The sequence below is a fragment of the Phaseolus vulgaris genome, chromosome 6 (assembly GCF_000499845.2).
Source record: "Phaseolus vulgaris cultivar G19833 chromosome 6, P. vulgaris v2.0, whole genome shotgun sequence".
NCBI lineage: Eukaryota > Viridiplantae > Streptophyta > Magnoliopsida > Fabales > Fabaceae > Phaseolus > Phaseolus vulgaris.
Window position 1 is genome coordinate 29,746,010 of NC_023754.2, and position 23,053 is coordinate 29,769,062.

Consider the following 23,053-nt stretch of genomic DNA (forward strand, 5'->3'; position numbering starts at 1 on the left):
ATGGAAACAGCTAGTTTAAGCTTGATTCCAACGAATACAAAATTCCCTTTCTGCTACTAAATCTAACAATTTGTTGAGATTTTGCATTCTCAATCATTTTTTATTTCTGACGAAACTGACAAGATAATGGTGAAAAAAGAAACAGGTAAACAATGTATAGAAATAAAAGCCGAAATTCAGTAACATCGCAATCTCAAGTTACAATTACAGTAAAATATATGAACGCACAATAAACATATCAAATCACATATCAGCCATGTCAATAACAGATAAGCCGGTTCTTAAAGTAATCACCCTTTTGAAGAATGACAAAATACAATTCATAAGAAACAAATAAATAATTAAATGAACATTAACTTTAAAAAATTGAACAGAAGAGGAGAGTTAAATCCCAATAAAATTGTGACAAAATACATGAAACTTGGTAACTTCTAACTTCGAAGAAGAAACACATGAAGCTTCATTGATTAATAATGATAAAATACAAATCAAGTCTCAAAATTTCCAACAAAAAAATACACTAAGACTCCTCAAAACTGCCAGTATTCTAAATATACCTTAGGCATGCTGGTAATGGTGCAACTTGTACAATAACACTTTGCCTGAAGCGTTTCCCACAGCCATGAAACCACCACCTGGACTAAAATCAATACAGCGGGGATAATACAGGCTCCTGTTAGAGGGTGGCCAGTTGGAGAACACAGTATACGATGGGATATGTATTAACTTTAAGCTGCTCTTCTTCATGCCTGAACAGATTGCTAATATTTGAGAGTCATGACTAAATCTCATAAAATCCACTCTCGTAGTCAAATTCTCTATGGCCTTGATAGGCTTTTTCTTGCCCCCAAGAAATTCCTCTCTACTGTAAATATTCACAATTCCACTGTCTGAACCAGCTGCAAAATGAGTCCCACTTGGTGAAGTACATAGAGCTGTGCTGTTTAAGCAACCTTCATCTACACCTTTATGCATGCAAGTTCTCGTTCTCAGATCCCAGTGGTAAACATGGCCATCACCACCACCGCTTAACAACTGCTGTCCATTCTCAGCAAAAGCTAATGAACGAATTGTTCCATTCATCTTTAGAGTACCAACTAATTGCTTTGTTTTTGTTGAAACCAATAATATATAACCTTCATTACCTATAAATGCTATCAATTTAGAATCAGGAGATACCTCAAAATCCTCCAAACTCTTCTCTTCCCTACCAACCAGAGGACCTATTTTATCAACTCTAGCCTTAACTAAATCAAAACTATAAAAAAACTTTCTTCTTCCGGATACAATAACCTGAGATCCATCTGGCAAGAAAGACGCTTTTCGAATGGGGCAATCTTCAAGGAAGATGCTCTGAATTTTAGCATTCCGCTTGCCATCAATTTGAAAAAATCTAAGCTTCCGGTCCAATCCAGCTGCAAGAAACAGCTGTGCATTCTGATGGAACTGAACTGAATTGATGGGACCATTAGAAGGATCCTGTATATTTGCATCCACAAGTCTGGAGTACTCAAGATTTCCGGGCAACAATTTTCCACCACTCTTTACAACCAGGTCTTCATTTGTCTTGAGAACACCATCCAAATCCTCAAAACCTCGGCTCACAAACACTTCGTTTTCATCATCAGTCAACTCATCATCGGAACCTCTATCCATTTTTGAATCAGCCCGTGCCCATTCTGTTCCTGGGTTCAGCTTAACATGCTGAGCCCTCAATCTTGAGACATACTCCGAACCCGAGATCAACTCCTCGTTCTCTACCTTCCTCAGCTTTCTCAATCTGAAAACCTTGGCTATGTTCACAGTGGCATTTTCTTCTTCATCATCCACCCACACAGCTTTCCTTTGCAAAGCAAGTTCATCATCATGGCCACGACTTCCCTCAGACAAGTCAGCATCTTCCTTCTGGTAAACAGAGAGAGCACTATCCGCAGAACGGTCAGTGAAGAACAAATCTGGAACCTTTTCAGCAGCCTTCCCGAGTTCCGCTTCTTCATCTTCCTTTCCAAACTCAACAGGGGAATAGAGAGAACCAAACAAAAAGCTCTCAAGTTTCTTCATTTCATTCACTTGTTCGACAGCCAATTCTTCCCCCTCGATTTTTTTCTTCCTCTTCCTCACTTTCAGAGAATCATTATTCTCGACTTCATCTTCAACCTCCCTCTTGCTCTTAACAACCTCGTTTTTAGTGCGAACATTTTGGGATAACAAACTCATCTTTCACAACCCAGCCTGCAAGGTAAATAAAGTTCAACCAATTTGACATTTAGGAATTAGAATCATGAAATAAAATACGAAACAAACAAAAAATGAATTAGAGAGAGAGCAAAAAAGAAATTCATATGATGAAACAATTAAAAGTAGGTAACGCTATGATCGGCAAAATCAAAAGCATAAAGAAATACGAAGGCGCTTAAATCAAATACATTAACGCCAATAAAAGAGTGGGAATACCTCGTTAATGGCCAATTTGGAATTGAACGCGACGGTTGTGGCGGAGTGAGAGTGACGACGGAAGCGTTTTTAGGTTTTAGCTCAGAGAAAAAGCTGCAGCAAGGGTTTTAGAAACTGTATTGGGCCTTTCTCTTCGAACGGGCCTTTCTCTTCAAACGGGCCTTTCTCTTCTAACGGGCCTTTCCGAGTCTTTCTTCCACAGAGTGGAATATCCCTTGCACCCCCATCCGCACCACCAAAATACAAAATAACCAATTTGTCCTTAAATATTTTTTTAAAATTTTGTTGCACCTCATAAAATATTATCTATTTCAGAAAGACCTTTCTGGAACAAAAATACCTCTTCTCTGAAAAATATTTTAAAATGAATGCAAAATCATTCGATAACATTCTATTAAAAAATGTATCATTGGGAAATAAGTTTTTTTAAGATAAAGTCATTCTATCTTAACTTTTTTTTATCTTTTTCAAAAGAAAATCATCCAAACAATAATTTAACATTTTTTTGAAAGACCAATTTATAATAATTTTAACACTCTTTTAAAAAGGTTATTTAGTAAATTTTATTAAAGATAGACATTTGATAGAACAATTCTATCATTTGAGAAAGTGTGAGAAAATTAAGAAAAAAATTTATTATATTCAATGTTTGATAAAAAAATTTAAAGATATTATGAAATTATCTTTTTTATAAACTCATATTCCATACCACATTTTTAATTAAAATTTGTGTCACCTTCATTGCTGTAAGGATAGCTTCTCTTCGGCTGCAAAAAAAAGGAATTTTCTTAATGAACTTTAGCATTTGTCTTCTCTTACAATAGGGAAACAAACTTGTGACACATTTATAATTCAAATATATGAAGGGAGTTGTAAGTCATATCAAACGTATTCTACTTTAATATTTTTCAAAAACTCACAATGTAGTTAAAAATTATTTAATGTAAATTAATGGAACCTTCCTCGTATTACTTCCCCTGACATAGTGGTTTAATCGTCTTTGATCATTGATTATTGTCTTTTTTTATTTCTGCGAAAGTTCATTTTGAGATAAAAAAAATAGAGAGAATAGTTGTGTATGAGTTTGGTGAAGAAGTAGTATCCTATGTAACACAGACGGATAACACAAATATATTCACAAAGATATGCATAATCTCTAAACGTAGGATACGGGATAACAGATTTATATATTATATAATTATGAATTATATAAATTGATAATAAAGATTTATGTGCACAATTTGTTTCAATAGTAGAAAAATGTTTTTTTTTATAGTTGTTTCAAAAGGATTTGTTGTTTATTTTTGTAATCATAATAAAAATTTATACAATAAATTTGAGTTTTTAGAAAACTAATGTATTTATATTTTTTAAAATTGGGTTAGAAACATGTTACAATGGTTAAAATTCTAACAAATATTTTTTAAATTTAGCACTATATATATATATATATATATATATATATATATATATATATATATATATATATATATATATATATATATATATATCCTACGAGTGTCGTATGAGTATCGATGTCCGCGTGGTAATATCCTTGTTTCTAATAACAAAATGTTAATGCTAGAATATGTTTCATGAAATAATTTTTATGTTGCAAGGTTGGAGTTCACATCGTATGGGTCCCATGAGTATGACTTGGTGAATTTGATTTTAATCAAAACAATTGAATTCTAATTAAGTTCTTTTCTATGTTGCAAGGTTGGCTAAGCAGAATTAAGACAATAACACAAATCCAAAACTCATAAAAAACAACGAATAACATCACTGTCTAAGTTACATAACTAAGAAAATCAAAGTATTATATGGTTACTATGGCCAAGAAAGGTTTCTAAATCAACTCTTTCACAGAGATGGATCCTTGGCATGTTGGTCTCCATGCAACCAACAATCTATTGTGCTATGCAGTGGGAATGGTGTTCTTACTTCTTCTTATGGTTGGTTTTGCAAACCCACTTTCATTTCATCACGAGGGATTTGAGAATAATGATGCCAAGGTTGAAGGAGATGCTACTTTGTCAGAGTCAGAAATCCAACTCACTAAAACCACAAGGTACCAAAGTAATGCTTATAGTGTTGGGAGGGTCACAAGTTTTGAGAGATTGCACCTGTGGGACATGAGCACAGGAAAAATCACTGACTTCACTACCGAATTTTCCTTTGTCATTTTCTCAAATGAGACTAGTTTTGGAGATGGCTTGGCTTTTTTCTTTGCAGATCCAGAGCTCCCATTTTCCCATCAAATACAAGAAGGAGGTGGTCTTGGTCTTCTGGATGGTAACCAATTGTTGGATTCAACTAAATATCCATTTGTAGCAGTGGAGTTTGACACTCATACAAATTCATGGGATCCACCTGGCCCTCATGTAGGTATAAATTTCAACTCTATGAGATCTAACAAAACTGTTCCATGGGCCGTTGATATTAGGGAAATGAAAGTTTATTATTGTGTAATTGAGTACAATGCAACTACTCACAGTTTAAATGTTTCTTTCACTGGAAACTTTTTCAATGTCGCCAAGCCAGTAAAAAGTTATGTCTCATGCAATGTTGACCTGAGATATTACCTACCAGAGTGGGTTATATTTGGCTTCTCAGCTGCTACAGGATTTATGTTTGAGTTGAACACACTGCACTCATGGTCCTTCCATTCAACTTCACAAATTAATGAGAATGTGTCAAATAAGATACCTCCAATTCCAGCCTCACCAATCCCAAATCCTAGTCCTTCACCAATCCCAAATCCTAGTCCTTCACCAAATTCCACTGATAATATTAGCTCTAGACAAGAGGGAAACAAAGGTTTATTGATGGGACTAAAAGTTGGGGTAGGCATAGCTGCAAGTTTCCTTATTGTAGGGTTGGTTTGTATTTTAATGTGGAGGAGGATGGCTAAAGGGAAAAAAGAAGATTCAATTCTTGATCTGGGCATGGATGATGAATTCCAAAAGGTCACTGGATCCAAAAGATTCTGCTATAAAGAATTGGCAAGTGCAACAAATAACTTTGCAGAGTCACAAAAGATTGGACAGGGTGGTTTTGGTGGTGTGTATAAAGGCCATTTGAAGGAATTGAACTCCAATGTTGCTATAAAGAGGATATCAAGTGAATCTAGACAAGGAGCAAAGGAATATGCAAGTGAAGTTAAGATCATCAGCCAACTAAGGCACAGGAATTTGGTACAATTAATTGGTTGGTGCCACATGAAGAAAGATCTCCTCCTTATATACGAGTTCATGCAAAAGGGTAGCTTAGATTCCCACCTATATGGTGGAAAAAGCATCTTGACATGCCAGATGAGGTACAACATTGCCATGGACTTGGCTCTGGCAGTGTTGTACCTTCATGAAGAATGGGACCAGTGTGTGCTTCATAGGGACATTAAATCCAGCAACATTATGTTGGATTCAAGTTTCAATGCTAAGCTTGGGGATTTTGGTTTAGCTAGGCTGGTTGATCATGAGAAAGGATTCCAAACCACAATTCTAGCAGGGACAAGAGGCTACATAGCCCCTGAATACTTCACTACAGGGAAGGCTAGGAAGGAATCTGATATATACAGTCTAGGGGTTGTTTTACTGGAATTAGCCACTGGAAGAAAACCAGTTGATCTCAATGCCAAGGAAGGTCAAATTACCATATTTGAGTGGGTTTGGGAGCTCTATAAATTGGGAAAGTTACTTGAAGTGGTAGACACAAAACTTGGGGGAGCATTTGATGAGGAACAAATGAAACATTTGGTGATTGCTGGCCTTTGGTGTGCCAATCCAGATTATACTTCTAGACCATCTGTAAGGCAATTGATTCAAGTGCTGAAGTTTGAAGCTCCTTTACCAGTTCTCCCACAAAAATTGCCTGAGCCAAATTATGATTCTCCAATTATGTGTACAATATTTGCTTCTATTTCTTCTCCCCTCTCTGACTACATGTTAGAACCAAATACAATGTAAGTTGTAAGCAATAGGGGAATTTGATGTACATAAAGTTATTGGAATGTTCATGCTTCTTAAAGTTTGGTACTGACATCTCTATTCTAGTACAGCATAGGCTACAGTTTTTGCCACTGTTATTTTAACCCCATTAAGTCATTTTCTGCACAGCATTATAGCAAAAAACTTTCACATATGAAGTCAGTTAAAATTCTGATTTGGTATTTTGATTTCTTTTCAAGTATATTGAACGACCCTCTATTATTTTTTACCTATTTCTACTTTTATTTCTCTATATTTGCTATCAAATTACATTACTTTTACAAACCCGTTTCTAGTATTTCTCTCATATTTCTACGTATCAATGACAAAAGATTCAATTTTACTCAACTATTTCTCTTTTGTCAACTTTTTTTTCTTTTTATTTGAGCTATTACTATTTCTTTCGTCTAAATCAAACACATTCTCACCAAAATGAAAACAAAAAAATCAATTGATTGCTTCAAGGTTGGAGTATGAGGAAGAAATCCTAAGAGGAAGCATATTGTGAAAGAAGTTGGAGGAGAAGACATCAGTTTCACTTCATTCCTCATTCCTACATCAAACACTACAAAGTTGGAGAATTTGACTATCACATGTCAATTCGTGTATGAGACTATATAATGGGTGATGATCCGATAGCAGTTCGATAACGAGTGATCTAATGAAGATAATAAAATTCTTTTAGGATAAACTCTAAATGACTTTAATACCATATTAAAAAGTAAACTTTAAACCTAACTCAACCTTATAAAACTGACTTCTGAAATAAAATTTCCATTCACATATATTATGAAATATCTTTATTTTTAATTGACGTGTAATTTTCAACGTTACTTGTATTTAAGGAATTTAAATCCCAATTTCTAACTTCAAATATCTTGTTGTAAAAGTATGAATTAGTAAACATTTCATAAATCATTACATATTGAGAGATCTTTCAGCTAGTTTTTTTCAAAACTTTAGTTGGGTAATGCATTGAGGAGATTCAGTCGTTTAAATCAATATAGAACTGAATTAGGGTGCATTGCTCTTGAAACAAAATGGGATCCACATTTTGTTGGTTTGTTTAAAAGGCAAGTGTTTAAAGTTAACATCATTTTTTTTGTCAAATGTTAGTGTCAATGGATATCAGTCTTATTATCAAAGGCTGAAATTGCTTCAAATTTTTAACCTAACGTGTTTTTTCCTCAAAAATATTGTTATTGCTTGCACTGCAGGGGACTAGTCAATCTCTCAAGCACTTCAAATACTAATTCATACTAGTTTTTTCCCCAAATTAACTGGCAATGGAAATAATATAATTTAAAAGAAAAGTGTCAAACATATTATCCAATATTTAATATTTAATGATGTAATTGCTGGAATTGACAAAACCTAGAAATTTGGTATCCGATTTCGACTTAATGACATTTTCAAAATACATTAAAATCAAGAGGATATTAACAAGGTTAGACCGTACCTAAAATAAAAATTATGAAAATACATCCTTAATCATAATTTATGCGTTAATCTCGATCCAACATAACAGATTTACTATAAATATATATATATATTGGTACAATTTTCAAGAAAGCGCTAAATTATTATTATGCATTTATTATATCAAACATTTAACTTATCTTTTACAGTTGTTCTTGTGACAAAAAGTTAAAAGAAAATGAAAAACTTGACTTAATTGAAGAAACAAAAGCAAAAGAAAAGAAATATTAAGTCGACAAAAAGTAAAAGAAGGAGTGTATATAAAAAAAATGAAAACTATAATGTCTTCATCCAAACATATCCTGAACAGTGAAAACTGAATAATTGATGTCTGGATATGGTGTTCATGTGCATATTCCAATTTCCAACAGGAGCTGTAGATAGAACTAGGGTTTATCAAGTATCTAACATTTTTTAAATGTTGTTGATGATAGGATCTAACCTAAAAAGAATTCATTTTCTTCGTGCATGCCACTCAATCTTTTCTGACGTAACCATTCACACACTTTACACAAATTTATCAATCATCATTCCTCTGGGTATCCTTCAATTTCTTTAATTTTTACTTTAGTTATATGTATTTTTTTAAAATATTATATTACATAAAATATTATAAAAAGATTAGAAATTAAAATTTTAAAATGTAAAAGTTACATATTATTTATAAATAAAATTGAATGATTTAATTATTATGTCCTTAAAATATCATAAAAGCTATGTAATCATTAAATTATAAACCATCTTATAAAAATAGAATGAAAATATTTATTAAAAAAAATGTTATTTTAATATAGAAAATATCTTTCAAATATGATTCAAGTTATTAAGAATATGAATGCCACTTTATTAATTACATAAAAAGATAATTGTCTATTTTAAGATTAAATTTTAATATCATTAATTTTTTTTCTATCATGGATATTTCTCCAAGTTACTAAGTTAGAAGCTAATCACTTTACAATAATGTGATTATCCTAAATTAATGATTTTTCACACACACACATTCTTTTATGTAAGTGTATTTTTTCTATATATGAGTTCGTAAATCATGTACACGTCATTTAAAAAAGACCATGAAAAAGATAAGTGTATTTTTTTTCTATAAATGAACCATTCGGTCCTTTATATAAAGTTGTTTTTTTTATATTTTCAAACTTTAATTTTTAATTTTCATAGTATTTAAGTTTTATTTATATTGTAAAATAAGATAAAATAAATGTGTGTCACTTTATAAAAAAATATCGTAAATGATTTTTATTTATCTAAAAACTTATAAATAGTATCTATCATTTTGTTAATGTATATTTTGAAACTACAATAAGTCTAACTCTCATCTAACATCAGAGTTAAGAATTTCTTCTTACTTTTACTAAAATGTTAAATTTTTTGTCGTAAAAACCATGAAAGTTATTTTGTCATAGAAAAGTACAAATTAATAATTATCAGCACATTGATTTATCATCAAATTGTTTTAAAAGGAATTTGATTATCAGATGTGGTTCATGATTATTTATGTTTTTATAGATAAATATTAATTATCCACTTGGTGCATAGAATAATAATAAAATACTTTCTACTTTATTTATATTTTAATTTATAAAAAGGCAAGTTTGTACCAATAATTATTAATCATATTAACTTATCATCAACATTGTTGTCTAATTGTTTATTTACAGAAAAACTTAAAATACATAGTAAGCATTCACTTAGTGGGTAGAACACTGATAAAAAAATATATTTTACATATTTTTAATTCATAAAAAAATAAAGGAAAATTATTTTCCCATAAGAAATATAAATTAATATCTTATCAAGTAAATCAATTTATTAACTGCATTGATGCATACTTATTATTTTTTTACAGAAAATTAAAATAAAGATATGATACTCCAATCTAGAAGAGGAAAATCTACCAAAATCAAAGAACAAATAACTTTATTATTTTGCCTTAGAGAGTGAAACTGAAATATAAAGACATTAATTTAGTACAAGATATAAATGTATTTGTATAGCAATGTTAATTTGAATCCGTAAAAAAAAATTCCATCAAAACAAATTTTTTTATCACTACGAGTATTAATAAAAAAAAACTTTAATCACATTGAAATTCAATATATTATTTTTTATTAAAACTTTAGACAATTTTTTACTATAAAATTAAATATTTAATTACAATAATAATCTTAAAAATCTCAATCTTAACCTCAAATTTAACATAATTTCTTATATGTCATATCATTCAAATACAAACAAAATTATGTAAATTTAATCAATTTAATCACTCTTAATTAAAGAAAAAAATTAAGAAAAATGCAAACCTTAGTCGTTCATTAAAAAAACTTTGCATAGGAATTTTGGAAGAGGGAATAACTTTATTTAAAATTAATTTTTGTAAACTATCTGTTTCAGTATTTAGTGTGTTCTTTTGTTCATTTTAAATGGACAGTCCAATTCTTAAAAGTGAGTTTTTATTATTATAAAAGGGAGGCGAAAGAATTTATTAGCACTAATAATCGTCATCATTGCTATTTATTATTATTATTAATAATTATGAATTACTATCAACAACGGTCTTAATGTTGATCTCTGTGTGATGAAGTGGATAGGATCGTAATTACACATTTTTGAAGTGTGTGAAGCTATGAAAGTGAGAAAATGTGAATTATAAAGTTGATTAAACGAAAGAAAAGAAAAAAAGTAGAAGTGGTAACGGTACGGAAAAATGGATGTCTGAAATAGTCGGAGTAATTGTGATTGTTCACACATCTATTTCTTCGGTAACCGGTCAGATCCAAAATCTGAATTCATACATACATAACTGCATTACTTCATCGCTCTCTGGGCTTACAAGAGTGACGCCACTTCTCCTTCTACCCTTGTAACGCCACCCAACGTTCTTCTTCCATTTCCATTTCCACACACCTTTTCGCTTTCGTTTTGCTTCTATTCACAATCCCAATCCAAATCCAAATCCCTAGTTTTTGTTTTTTTTTATATTTTCGTTCCCTTTCTCTGATTGGGATTGGATTGCATCATCCCTTTGACGCTAAGATTGGGTGTGGTGTCAAAATCGGGTAGCTTCACCCAACCCAACCCAGACGCAGATGCAGACTCTGGGTTTGTTGGTGGCTCCTGTTCTTGGATTTTACCACAGGTTCCTCCGATTTTTTATCCGCTTCATTCTCCTCATGTTCATGGATTTCCCTTCCACATTCAACTTCCTCACCCAACTCACTGAACTCGGTTGCGGGTTTCTCCTACTAGGCTACGTTTCGCGAATCTTCAACATCCTCGGACTCCTATTGATCTTCCTATTCGGGTTACGCTTTCTGCGGTCTCCGATCATCTCCAATGAGGAGAAACCGCGGAGAGAGGAGAACTTGAAGGAGGAAACGGAAAATAGTAATAGCAATAATAATAATAATAATAATAGTGGTGGTAGTGGTAGTGGGTCGAGGGAGGAGAGTTTGGAGGACGAGTTGTTCGACGTAGTGTCCCTGAGGAGGATGGTCAAGGCGGAGCGCCAGCGGCTCAATGCGGCGTGCGCGGAGATTGAGCAGGAGAGGGGGGCGGCGGCCTCCGCGGCCGAGGAGGCGATGGCGATGATCCTGCGGTTGCAGAGCGAGAAGAGCGCCGTGGAAATTCAGGCGAAGCAGTTCCGGAGGGTGGTGGAGCAGAAACAGGAGTACGATCTTGAAGTGATCGAGTCGCTACAGTGGACGGTGGAGCAGGTGGAGTCGCAGAAGAACCTTCTGGAACGCCAGTTAGGGGTTTTGAGGGAGAGGCTCAGAGACTTCATCAATGATCGCGAGATTCAGCAGCGGCTCCAAGAACAGCAACAGGAACAAGAACATGAACAACATGAACAACATGAACATGAACAAGGCACAGCCAGTGATGTGGATGTGGATGTTGATGTTGACGTTGATCTTGATCTTGATGTTGGTCAAGTAGATAACGATCGTGATGAGGATGCCGATAGTGGTAGCGGCGGGTTCTTGAATTTCTCTGTTGAATATAATGATTTAGATGCGGCCTCTTCGCAAAATCTCTCTCCCCCTCATACACCACAGCACTTGTAAGTCACATGATGCACATGGACATGGTTGTTCAATGAAAAAGTGCCTTTTTTGCCTTTCAAATGTAAATTTTCATTTATATATTTCTTTGCTGTTTGTTTTATCCACATGTTTCGTTAACAGTGTTGATGAAATAGCTACACAGGAATATAGGTTCAAAGTTGGTTCAGGTTTGGTGTACTAATTGTGTGTGTGTGTTTGTGACTGAGTGAATTTCATGATGCACAAGTATCTGTCCAAATTGGTGGTTTTGTTGCATTCCTTTACCTTCTGGATTGTTATTTTTTATCTGGTTTGCTGGAAAATATTTTTGTTAGAAACCTCACAATAGAAAAATGTAGAAGTTGCCATTTTGATTGAGTGAGTGTAGTAGAGTTAGGTATCTGATGAATGAGGAAGCAAACAACCCAGTGAAGTGGTCCTAGAGATTGGTTGAATCATATGGGCCAAGTGGTGTTTGTCGGGTAATGTCACAAGCGGATTTAGGACAAGGATTCTACTTTTTTGTTCTTTACATCTTTAGGATATTCAGAACCAGAAGTTCTGGCATTTAGTGATGACATGGAAATCTTACAGCCATTTCAACTTCAGGCTTTAAGATACTAAACATTAGTTGTAAGAAGATAGCAAATATCAGAAGTTAAAAAGTGTTGTAGAAATCAAATGAGTTTTTACCCTTTCAAATTTTGATCAAGCGCTCGTCCTTTCTGAATGTATTTTCTTATTGTGCCTCCCTTTGAGTGGAAGAAACAGTTTTCTATTATTTGGTTTGAAGAAATGTGTGTAAAAGAAATATGTCAAATAGAGGAACAAAAACAAGTATCTTCTTCATTCTTGATTCTTGACTTCATATTTCATATCTGGTTTCTTGTTTATAAGCTAAAATGAAGAAATTCGTGAAAGTGTCTCCTTAATTAAATAATGTAAACAAAGTTAGTCCTTGGAACTAACATAACTCATAAAATGATTAATTAAAAGTCCTTAAATATAAAAAAATGTTATCCAATTCAATTAGAGTGAAAGTTGATTTTTTTTTTTTAATTTTTCGAGAATTATGAGATGATACAACGGTTATAACCAGTCATTTTCAATTTAGTCTTTAAAATTCACTATTTACTCTGACCTTCTTCATTCATGAAAGTATTATTTGAAATTTCAATCAAATCTTACATTGCTTATAAATTACATCACTGTCTTATTTTTCATATTTTTTTTCTATCCTTTATAACTTACATTAACTTTCATACTATTTATCTTTATATCAAGTTTACTATTTAAAATTTAAATACTTACAGCATCAAAATACTTTATTAAATATGTTTTCAATTATCATAAGTTTAAAAATAACTTCTAAAAATGGTATACATATTAATCATATATAAGTTAAGTTAACAACTTGATTTAAATAAAAGATTTGGTTTGAAATCTTATCAGTGATGTCCTTGAATTTAGCTAATAATTATTAATATATGTAATTATTTATAAATTAGTTTAATAGTTGTGATCAAATACATGCCTTGCAAAAACTATTTTAACAATAAATCATATATTTTCATTCACTTTGATATGTTTATTTGGGAAAAAAGAATTAAAACATCAACAATACAAAAAAAATGTATTTCAAATTCAACATTTAACTTTGAGACTAGAGGTCAACATGATATATAGAGTAAGATTGTAAAGCTTTGCTAATAAACTAAAATAGAAACAAAATAAAATACACTCTCATGTTACTATGTGAACATAATATTAATATATATATATATATTTTATTTTTATTTTATTTTTTATTTTATTTTTTATTTTTATTTTTTTTTTAATGGAAAAACAAAAATTGAGTAAAGCTTTTATGATTAGGAACTTTTTAATAATTATGTTAAATATGAATTTTATCATTTACCTTTTTATCAAAACCTCACTCACGAGAAATACAAGTAATTGGTTCCATTTAATCTCTTTTCTCTTTTTTAGCTAATCCAGGCTCCGAAATACATCTAATATATTTTTCAAGATATAACTAAATGTTAGTTTTAAGATTATATACTTATAAATACTCAACTTATCTAAAATTTTGATAAACAAATTTTTTATCTTATAATCAACAAGTAAATTTATAAACTTCGCATTTTATAAAGAATTTAAGAAGAAGAAATATATAAAACACCAATTTCTTTGTGAAAGTTAACTCAGAATTTTTTTATTAAACATTTTTTTTTCATTTTAAAACTGAAGTGTTACTATTAAATTTTTCATTAATAATATTAGTGCCAATTAAATGGAAACTTATCCTCTTAAGTCGTGTATAGTGTTTTTTTATTAGTTATTAAAAATGAAGAAATTCGAAATCTGTTTCTAGAATTACAAGTAGTCCGTTACGTTAGTTATTGATTATTTGTGTTTGGACTTATCAGGAAAGAAAAAGTAAGACAAAAAAAAGTCTATTAAACTTATAATTTTGATTAATTAAGTATGGATTAAAATGAATATGGTATATATATATATATATATTTAATTTTATTATAAATTGACGTGTATCCATATTTTTTAGATATTATTATAAATTTGTTAAATTTTACGAAGGTTATATTTAATTAAAAAAAAAAAAAAAACTAGAAGCTTTTCCAGCACAAAAGCCTTAGTTTTTGTTCACATATCAAAAATAGTTTTTTTTTATACAGAGGAAAAATAGAAAGGAATGGAACAAGAAAAAAAAAATCAAAACATGAAAACAGAGAGGAAGAAAGCCAAAAATACCCTACACAACGATGTAATATTTTTCTATGAAAAGTGATATATTTATAACTTACATCAGTTTACAATCCTATTTTTTCTGTCTAAAACTTTCATCAGTCGAAAATAATCTTTCTTCATATCATTGTGAAAGTATCCTTACAGTTCTTTTCTATCTTAAAGTTGCCTTAATCTTGTCTGAGTTATACACTTTCTGCAAAATAATATTAGTAAGGTAAGATGACAGAAAATTGAAGGAGCATGACGGATATATCATACATGGTATGTTAGGAAGCACCAAATAAGCTTACCAGAATACAATAAACACCCTCAAGAGAATAAGGGTAATAAGCCTGTAACGTCTTGGAGTACTGTGAGTAAACTTTTCTAGAGAATCCTATAGAATAAAGACATTATTATGTCAGACATGTGACCTTGCATTGTTCCTTTAAACAAATCCACCTGGTAGACTTGTTAGCACGTACGTTTTTCACAAAAAATAAAGCTGATATTTGTTAAGAATATACACTAACCAATGCACAATGTCTTGGTATCCATAATCATATGAATTTCTTTTCCACTCTTGTATAAAGCTGCGCATTCTGCCATGCTAGAAACTCTCATCTCCAGCCTCAATGCGGCTGAACCCGTAGCATTTCATCAACCTTTGTAGTTTCATGGCTTTCCTCACTTGTTCTGTATCAAGCCAATGACCATGTTCGGCATAGATCATATTCAGCAATGTGTAATTACCAGTGTTATTTGGTTCTGATCTAATAAGATGTGGAGCTAGCATTTCTGCTATGTCCAATCTGCCGTGAAGCTTGCAAGCCGATACTAGAGAGCTCCATACTCTTGCACTTGGTTTCATGGGCATTGTCCTCAGTATTTCCAAAGCATCTTCAAGCTTGCCTGATCTTCCAAGAAGATCAACTAGGCATGCATAATGCTCAATAGTTAACGGAATTTTACAATCTGCATTTACTTGCTTGAATATCTGTTGTCCCTCAGCTACAAGACCAGCATGATTACAAGCAGATAAAACTGCAAGGATGGTGATTGCATCAGGTTTCACTCCTCTCTCCCTCATTTCATAAAAAAGTTGTAAAGCTTGTTTACCACATCCGTGAAGGCCATAGGCATTGATCAAACTACTCCACGTAACAGAATCTCTGTTCCACATTTCTAGGAATATCTTACGAGAACCATCTAAACAACCACACTTGGCATACATGTTTATAAGTGCATTTCCCACAGAGATGCTAAAACTAAATCCACATTTAAAGACATGGCCATGGAGTCCACAACCACACTTTAGTGAAGATATATTTGTGCAGGCAGAGATCACTGCCAACAAAGTTACATGGTTTGGTTCAGTTTCCTCACTTCTCATCTTATTGAAAAGCTCTAATGCTCTGTGGCTATCCCCTCTTCGAGAATAGCTCCCTATGACTGAACTCCATAACACCACATCTCTACAACAAGACCCTTCAAAAATTAGCTCGGCAAGGTGCAGTGATTCTCCACAATGACAATACATATTTATAAGTGCTGATGAGAAAGTAGAACATGATTCAAACCCACGACGAAATGCATAACCGTGAATCTCCTTCCCATGCTTAAGAAAGCCTGGCGCGGCACAAGCTTGTAACAGAGCAATTGATGTCACTCTGTTTGGAAAAACTCCCTCGGCCTGCATTGCTCGAAAGCATGCAAAAGCCCCATCATAATCTTGGTTAGCAATGCATCCAGATATCATAGCAGTCCAAGAAACCTCATTTTTCACCTCCATCCCATCAAACACACGTAAAGCCATCAAATAATCATCACACCTAAAATAAAAATCCAGAAAAGCTGTTGACAGAAACACTGAATGTCCTATCCTCTCATCAACAACAACAAGAGCATGAATCTGTCTCCCTATCCTCCTTGAACCAATTTTCCTCCCACACACGGATACCACACTAGCTAGCAACTCAGGCTTAGGAACAAGACCATGAAAGTACACATCTTTCAACACTTCCAAAGCTTCTTCGAAACACCCATTTTGCAAATAACAATTAATCAAGGAGTTCCAGGTGATGGGGTCTCTGTGAGAGCTTGTGTCAAACACTTGCCGTGCTGATTCAACATCTGAAAACTTTGCATACATGGTGATGATAGAATTGGACACAACTGCTTCAGAGTGATAGGCTGTCTTGAGAGCGAAGCAATGAAGCTGTGTGGCAAAAGCATGAGATTGGGCAGAGGAGCTTGCCCTGATGACTGAAGGAAGAAGAAAGGGAATGGAAGAGTGGGCGGAGAAATGGAGTTGAGTGAAAAGTTGAAGTATTTGATAATAAAGACCCTTTGAGAGGAACGTTTTGATCTGGTTGGAAGGGGAAGAACATGTGGGGGCCACAGTGGTGAAAAGGCGTGGGGTGAAGAAGAACATGCAGGGCAGAGGATTCTCCAAATTCAGACTCACACACACTGCACTCCTACTTCACTGTTCTATATAAAATAGTATTTATAAAATATTTTATTATGAATAATACATAATTATTAGGAAAACTAGTGTTCTCCTAGTGAACTAGTGAAGTATTAATACTAATTAAACCGGATCACAATCTAAAATATAATTAAGATTCATTTAAGAAATACACAAAAAAAAACTTTAAAAACCAACAACTGTCCAAATCATTTGTAAACCAATAATTAAACCTTGGATCACTTGATAAAGAAATAAAAGCAATTAGCATTAGTGTCCAGAAATGTATCAGTATTTGTAAATCAACTCTTATGTGTTTGCGAATCTTAGCAAGTTTTAATTAGTAAAAAATAGCACCTATAGAGAATGCATGTGTTCATAACTTTATCTGAAATTTTGAACAAAAGTAAGATGCAAAAAGAGAAGCTAAATAACTGAAATTTTAAGAAAAAGGCTTAAAAGACAACATTCATTGCTGAAATTCAAGTTTCCTTCTACTTTGAATGGTGGGCATCCCCATCCAACTTTCTCCATTGTTTTATTTCTGATAAACTCTCCCACCAATGAAAGATGAGACATTTATCTTATTATTCAGCTAAAAAAAAAAGAAACAAAATGTGAAAATAAAATTACAATGACTTGCATGCTGAGTGCTACAACCAGTGGCCATGAACTAAGATCTAGAAACCAGTTCCAGCAAAGTGTTGAAATCTTGTGCTGCACTCCCTTGTGGACCGGCTGCATCTAGCACTGTCCTTTTCATTTTCACAACCTTTTCCTTCATCCTCTTCCCCTCTTCCTGCACCAGAATCAGCCTCAAGCATTTCACCAACCCATCTTTGGTGAACACCCCACCTTCCACTCTCACACCAATCTCCCAAATATCCTCAATCATCCTCGCATTTAACCCCTGGTTCCCAAAGAAAGGCCTCACTATCATAGGCACTCCATTGCATATGCTCTCAGACACTGAGTTAGAACCACAGTGAGTCACAAACACTCCCACAGAACCATGTCCCAAAACCTGAGTCTGAGGAGCCCAAGCTACAACTTTCCCACTTCCACTTGTCCTCTCAAGAAACCCACTTGGCAGAAGACCCATGAGATGCTCCTTAAGAGACCACAAAAAGGGAAAACCACTTTCTTCCAGTGCTTCTGCCACTGCCACAATCTCATGTGGAGATGGTATCACCACTGTCCCAAAGCCAAGATATGCCACTGACCCACCCTTCTGCTTGTCCAACCATGACAAGCACCCAGTTTCATCTGTGTCTGATGGAGGCAAGGGTGGCAGAGGCAGTGAAAGAGAGACAAAACCAGCATAAAGAAAATTCTTAAACTTTGACCTCATGTCATTAACCAACAACGGTGGGTCTAGTTCCTCGTAAAAATTCACAACCACTGCCTCAGCTTGAGGCAACACACTTCCAAATGATGCTAATGTCTTTGAAAACAGTGTCTCCTCTTCACCGACACCGATGATCGTATCTTCTGGCAAGTCTTCAACTCGCATCATAGACAGTCCAGGAACCAAATTCAAAGGGGTGTCTCCTGCTGCAGAGTTATACCTGCTGCGTATTAAATCAGTGTAAAAATGTGCAGAGAGTGAGTATGACCAAGGAGGCCAAACTAAAACCAATGGAACGTTCAAGCGCTGAGCCACAGTGAGAGAAGGTGCCACAAGAGCATCAGATATGATACAAGTAACTCTCTCTTTTGTGTAAGCCACTGCCATGTCTACGCCATCTAGCAAGTTCTGAGGACAAGCCTGAAGAAAAAGGTTGACTCGCTCAACTGGGTGGTCACCCGGGACATGACCCTCTGGGACTCCATCGCTTACACTGTAGAACTTGATGGTGTCAGGGATCTGGGGCTTTGAGATCAGAAGAGTTTTGTTGGATTGGTGAGTGCCTATGAATGAGAATTGCAAGTTGGGAGCAGCATTAGCTAGCTTCAGCACCAGGTTTAAGAGAGAAGTAGAGTGCCTTGCAAAGGGGAAATTAAACACTGCAACATGTTTCTTCCCTTCTGAATTTTCCATAATTTGGTGTGTTTTGAGCTCAGAGGAATGAGAACAATGGAATTTTGTTGGGTTATCTATTATATAGATCTGTGAACACTTCAATATATTCTCCCTTGCTCATCACACTTTCCATGAAAAAATGAAAAATGTTTTATTGACACTTCGGCCATTAACACAGACTTGACACCGCTTGTGTGACATTAATTGACGTTGTAGATGTGATATTTGATGAGGATGTGACACTGATTCTATATTATAATATATGATCCGTAGCACATGCAAAACTGGTTAACTATGTGTCTGTAAGGGGTTACTTATGTGACGCACGCAAAACTGGTAACCCGTGTGTGTAAGTGATTACTTATGTGACGTTCATGTCGACTCACTCTTCATGAAAAAAAATTCATTTTTTTTAATAAGAACCATATATTACATCGGTTAGATGACTTAACCGGTGTAATAACCCTACCAGCACTACCCAGCCATATGTTCCTCCACAAATACTGGCACACGCAAAACTGGTTACCCGTGTGTCTGTAAGTGGTTACTTATGTGACGTTTATGGTCACCCACCCTTCATGAAAAAAAATTATTTTTTTAATAAAAACCATATATTACATCGGTTAGATGGCTTAACCGATGTAAAAATCATATATTACATCGGTTAGATGACTGAACCGATGTAGGTTTCTCCACATATAGTAACGCACACTAAACTGGTTACCCGTGTATCTGTAAGTGGTTACCTATGTGACGTTTATGGTCACCCACTCTTCATGAAAAAAAAATCAATTTTTTTAATAAAAATCATATATTACATCAGTTAGATGGCTTAACCGATGTAGGTTTCTCCACATATACTGACACACAACAACTGGTTACCGGTGTGTCTGTAAGTGGTTACCTATGTGAAGTTTATGACTCACTTTTTATGAAAAAATTCAATTTTTTTTAATATGGGTCATATATTACATCGGTTAGATGACTTAGCCGATGTAATATGAGTTATTCTAAGTAAAAAAAAAATAAAAAAATATATATATTACACTGATTGTTTCTAAGAACTGATGTAATATATTTTTTTCTACCCTATTTTGAAGCTCACGCCACTCATTTGCGCGCAATGTCACACTGTCACGTCATTACCACATCTACCGCGTGAAATGTGTGTTAGTGGTAGAGGATAAAAAAAAAATGCTTTCCATTCATTTTTATTTTATTTTTATATAAAAATGTTAAAAAGTATAAATCCCTTAGCAAAGACACTTTCTTCTAACAACTTTTCTAGGCTAGAGTGCGTACGCTGCAATTTAAGAACATTATTAGCGATGTAAGAAAAAACAGTTGAGAAGTTATGGGAGTCAGAGATTGTAGACAATATTAATAACAATAAGTAAATTAATGAACGATTAAAAACGCATCATAAAAGTGGATATAAAAAATAAAATAAAAATTAAAAAAAAATTAAAAAATGTATACAATATTATTTTCGGATTATCCTACGCATTGGAGTTAGTAAAAATTAATTATAAATTCAAGTTAATTAGTATTACTTACGTACTCAAACCAATAGATAATTCGGACTAAAATTGATGAAAATTATCTAAATTTAGTGATTTTTTTAATAATATTAATAATACTAATAATACTAAAATTATTAATAAGAATATAAATAGTATTACTAATATTATTAATATAAATAATGTTAATATTATTTATAAATAATAAAAGCATTATTAATAATATAATAAATATTAATAATATTTATATTATTAATGATATTGATAATATAAATAGTATTAATAATATCAATAGTATTAATCATTATTAATATTAGTGATAATAATAATATTAATAGTATTTATAATATTAATAATAAGAAATATAATAATAAAATTATAATTGTGAGAATCAAATTTATCTGGTGATTAAAATTTATTGTGAGTTTATTTTTAACATTAATAATAATATAAAAGTAAAAGAAATAAAAATAAAATAAAATATACAAAATTATCTATGTTTTTTAAGAAAATTTCTGTATCGAAAGTAATATTATCATAATTTAATAGTATTAGGACAAAATTTTATTAAAAAATTAAATAAATAACAGTAAAATTAACCTTTTTAAAATTAAAATCAATTTATATGTAAGTTTGTTTATGACAAAAATTATTATAATTTCCACAAAATTTACTTTTTAATATTTGATAAACTAATTTTAATATATTAAAAATTAATTTTATATTTTTAATTTGTGTTACCTCATTACTTTTAAAATTACTACTAATTAATTAATAGAGTAAATTGCTTCAAAGAATTGGGAACCAGAATGTTGTTTAACATTAAAAAACTAAATTATATAATTTAAAATAACATGTTTAAATTTGTTACTTTTTGAATAATCTGAAAATTTTGAATAGGAGAGACATTATTGAAAAATGCATTTTATAAATATAAAGTAGTGGAAGTTGTACCTTCAAACTATAGTACGAAAAAAATAAATGAGATGACCCATTTATGTATGTTATAGGTTTTATGTAATTAATTCATGGCCCCTCCTGCACCTACTTTTTAGTTTTTTAAGCTACTCTTTTATTTATTTTAATAAATAAGATGTTAAGACTCATTTTTTTTAGTTTCCCATTGTTTGTTTTTTTTATGTATAGAAATAGAATGGAACATCATATTCAATTTTGAATCAGATATATTAATTTATTTTTGCAATTTAAGTTACCGAAAAATTACTTTAAATTTAAAGGAATAAAATAATTATGTTTAAATTGCGAAGAAATTAAAAAAAAAAATATTAACCAAATTTAGAGATCGAAAATAATTATTCACTATATTAATTAAATTAGATACTAAAAAATTATTCATATTCTAAAGTGGTTTCTGTTATAAAAAACAATTTATAAAATATTTTTAAATTTGTATCTAAATTAGCTACCTAAGTTTTCGCGATTAATATTTTAAATTCTAGATTAGTTCCTAAAAGACTAATAGATACTAATTTAGAATATAAAACAGTAAGTAGTTAAAACCTTGATAGTTAATGATTAAATATCAATTTAGAAACTATTTTATAAATTTTTATGTATGTTTTTGTCTATGTATTATAATAAGAAATCATTTTTTTTCTCATTCAAACTTTAGACCATCGAAGTATCTGTAGTGTGAAAATGATTAAAATGTATTATTTGCGTATAAAATCGATTCAATTTGAAGTTCCACTTTATCAATCTATTAAAAATAACTATAGAATATCAATCTACAATTAAAAACAACATTAATTTTTTTTTAAAAATAATTTTTTAGTCAAATACAAAAAGTAATTTCGTATTATAATTTATTATGCATTGAATTTGATTTTAATAAGAAATAAATGAGAAATAATATATAATAGACAATTTGTTTAAAATTACATTGGAAATATAAGAATTTATTATTTTTATTAACTTAAGTGAACCTTAAACCACTATTATATAGGAAAATGATGAGAAATATACAAAATATACGTGAATTTTGGACAACAAAAAATTAATATAAACTCTACACTTTCTAGGAACGAAAAAGTTAGTTCATATAATTTATGACAATAACTATATATTTTGTAGACATTAGGATTAAATTAAGATATTACTAATATTATGTAGTGCTACTCAGAAGAATTAAGTTTTTTTTTTTAGAAAATATAAGTATTTTAGGTTCAGTACCTTTTTTATTTATTTTCATCCCTCTCTTTTATTTTCATTGTCAACAACTTTCTCAGTAGTAATGAAATCATGATATGTAATGTTACTAAAATTGTCAAATTAATAATGTTGATGTC

General features: G+C 31.9%; 5 protein-coding genes across 5 annotated transcripts; 2 read left to right on the top strand and 3 right to left on the bottom strand.

Moving 5' to 3' along the window:
• Window positions 1-436: 436 nt before the first annotated feature.
• On the bottom strand, window positions 437-2,554 carry LOC137832739 (U3 small nucleolar RNA-associated protein 18 homolog). The gene is made up of 2 exons (XM_068641064.1): window positions 2,455-2,554; window positions 437-2,232 (listed from the first exon to the last, which is right to left on the bottom strand). Exon 2 carries the CDS (start codon window positions 2,215-2,217, stop codon window positions 559-561), a length of 1,659 nt encoding a protein of 552 aa, XP_068497165.1. The 5' UTR covers window positions 2,218-2,232; window positions 2,455-2,554; the 3' UTR covers window positions 437-558.
• A 1,726-nt stretch (window positions 2,555-4,280) lies between these two features.
• On the top strand, window positions 4,281-6,422 carry LOC137833584 (L-type lectin-domain containing receptor kinase IX.1-like). The gene has a single exon (XM_068641925.1). The coding sequence runs from the start codon at window positions 4,326-4,328 to the stop codon at window positions 6,420-6,422; it is 2,097 nt and encodes a 698-aa protein (XP_068498026.1). The 5' UTR covers window positions 4,281-4,325.
• Window positions 6,423-10,599: 4,177 nt separating this feature from the next.
• Window positions 10,600-12,170, top strand: LOC137832740 (protein FLOURY 1-like). Its single transcript, XM_068641066.1, has one exon. It carries the CDS (start codon window positions 11,027-11,029, stop codon window positions 12,002-12,004), a length of 978 nt encoding a protein of 325 aa, XP_068497167.1. The 5' UTR covers window positions 10,600-11,026; the 3' UTR covers window positions 12,005-12,170.
• Window positions 12,171-14,621: 2,451 nt separating this feature from the next.
• Window positions 14,622-17,253, bottom strand: LOC137832741 (pentatricopeptide repeat-containing protein At4g31070, mitochondrial). The gene is made up of 3 exons (XM_068641067.1): window positions 15,265-17,253; window positions 15,043-15,128; window positions 14,622-14,945 (listed from the first exon to the last, which is right to left on the bottom strand). Exon 1 carries the CDS (start codon window positions 17,163-17,165, stop codon window positions 15,342-15,344), a length of 1,824 nt encoding a protein of 607 aa, XP_068497168.1. The 5' UTR covers window positions 17,166-17,253; the 3' UTR covers window positions 14,622-14,945; window positions 15,043-15,128; window positions 15,265-15,341.
• A 388-nt stretch (window positions 17,254-17,641) lies between these two features.
• Window positions 17,642-19,352, bottom strand: LOC137832742 (anthocyanidin 3-O-glucosyltransferase 7-like). Its single transcript, XM_068641068.1, has one exon. It carries the CDS (start codon window positions 19,240-19,242, stop codon window positions 17,875-17,877), a length of 1,368 nt encoding a protein of 455 aa, XP_068497169.1. The 5' UTR covers window positions 19,243-19,352; the 3' UTR covers window positions 17,642-17,874.
• Between the last annotated feature and the right edge of the window lie 3,701 nt (window positions 19,353-23,053).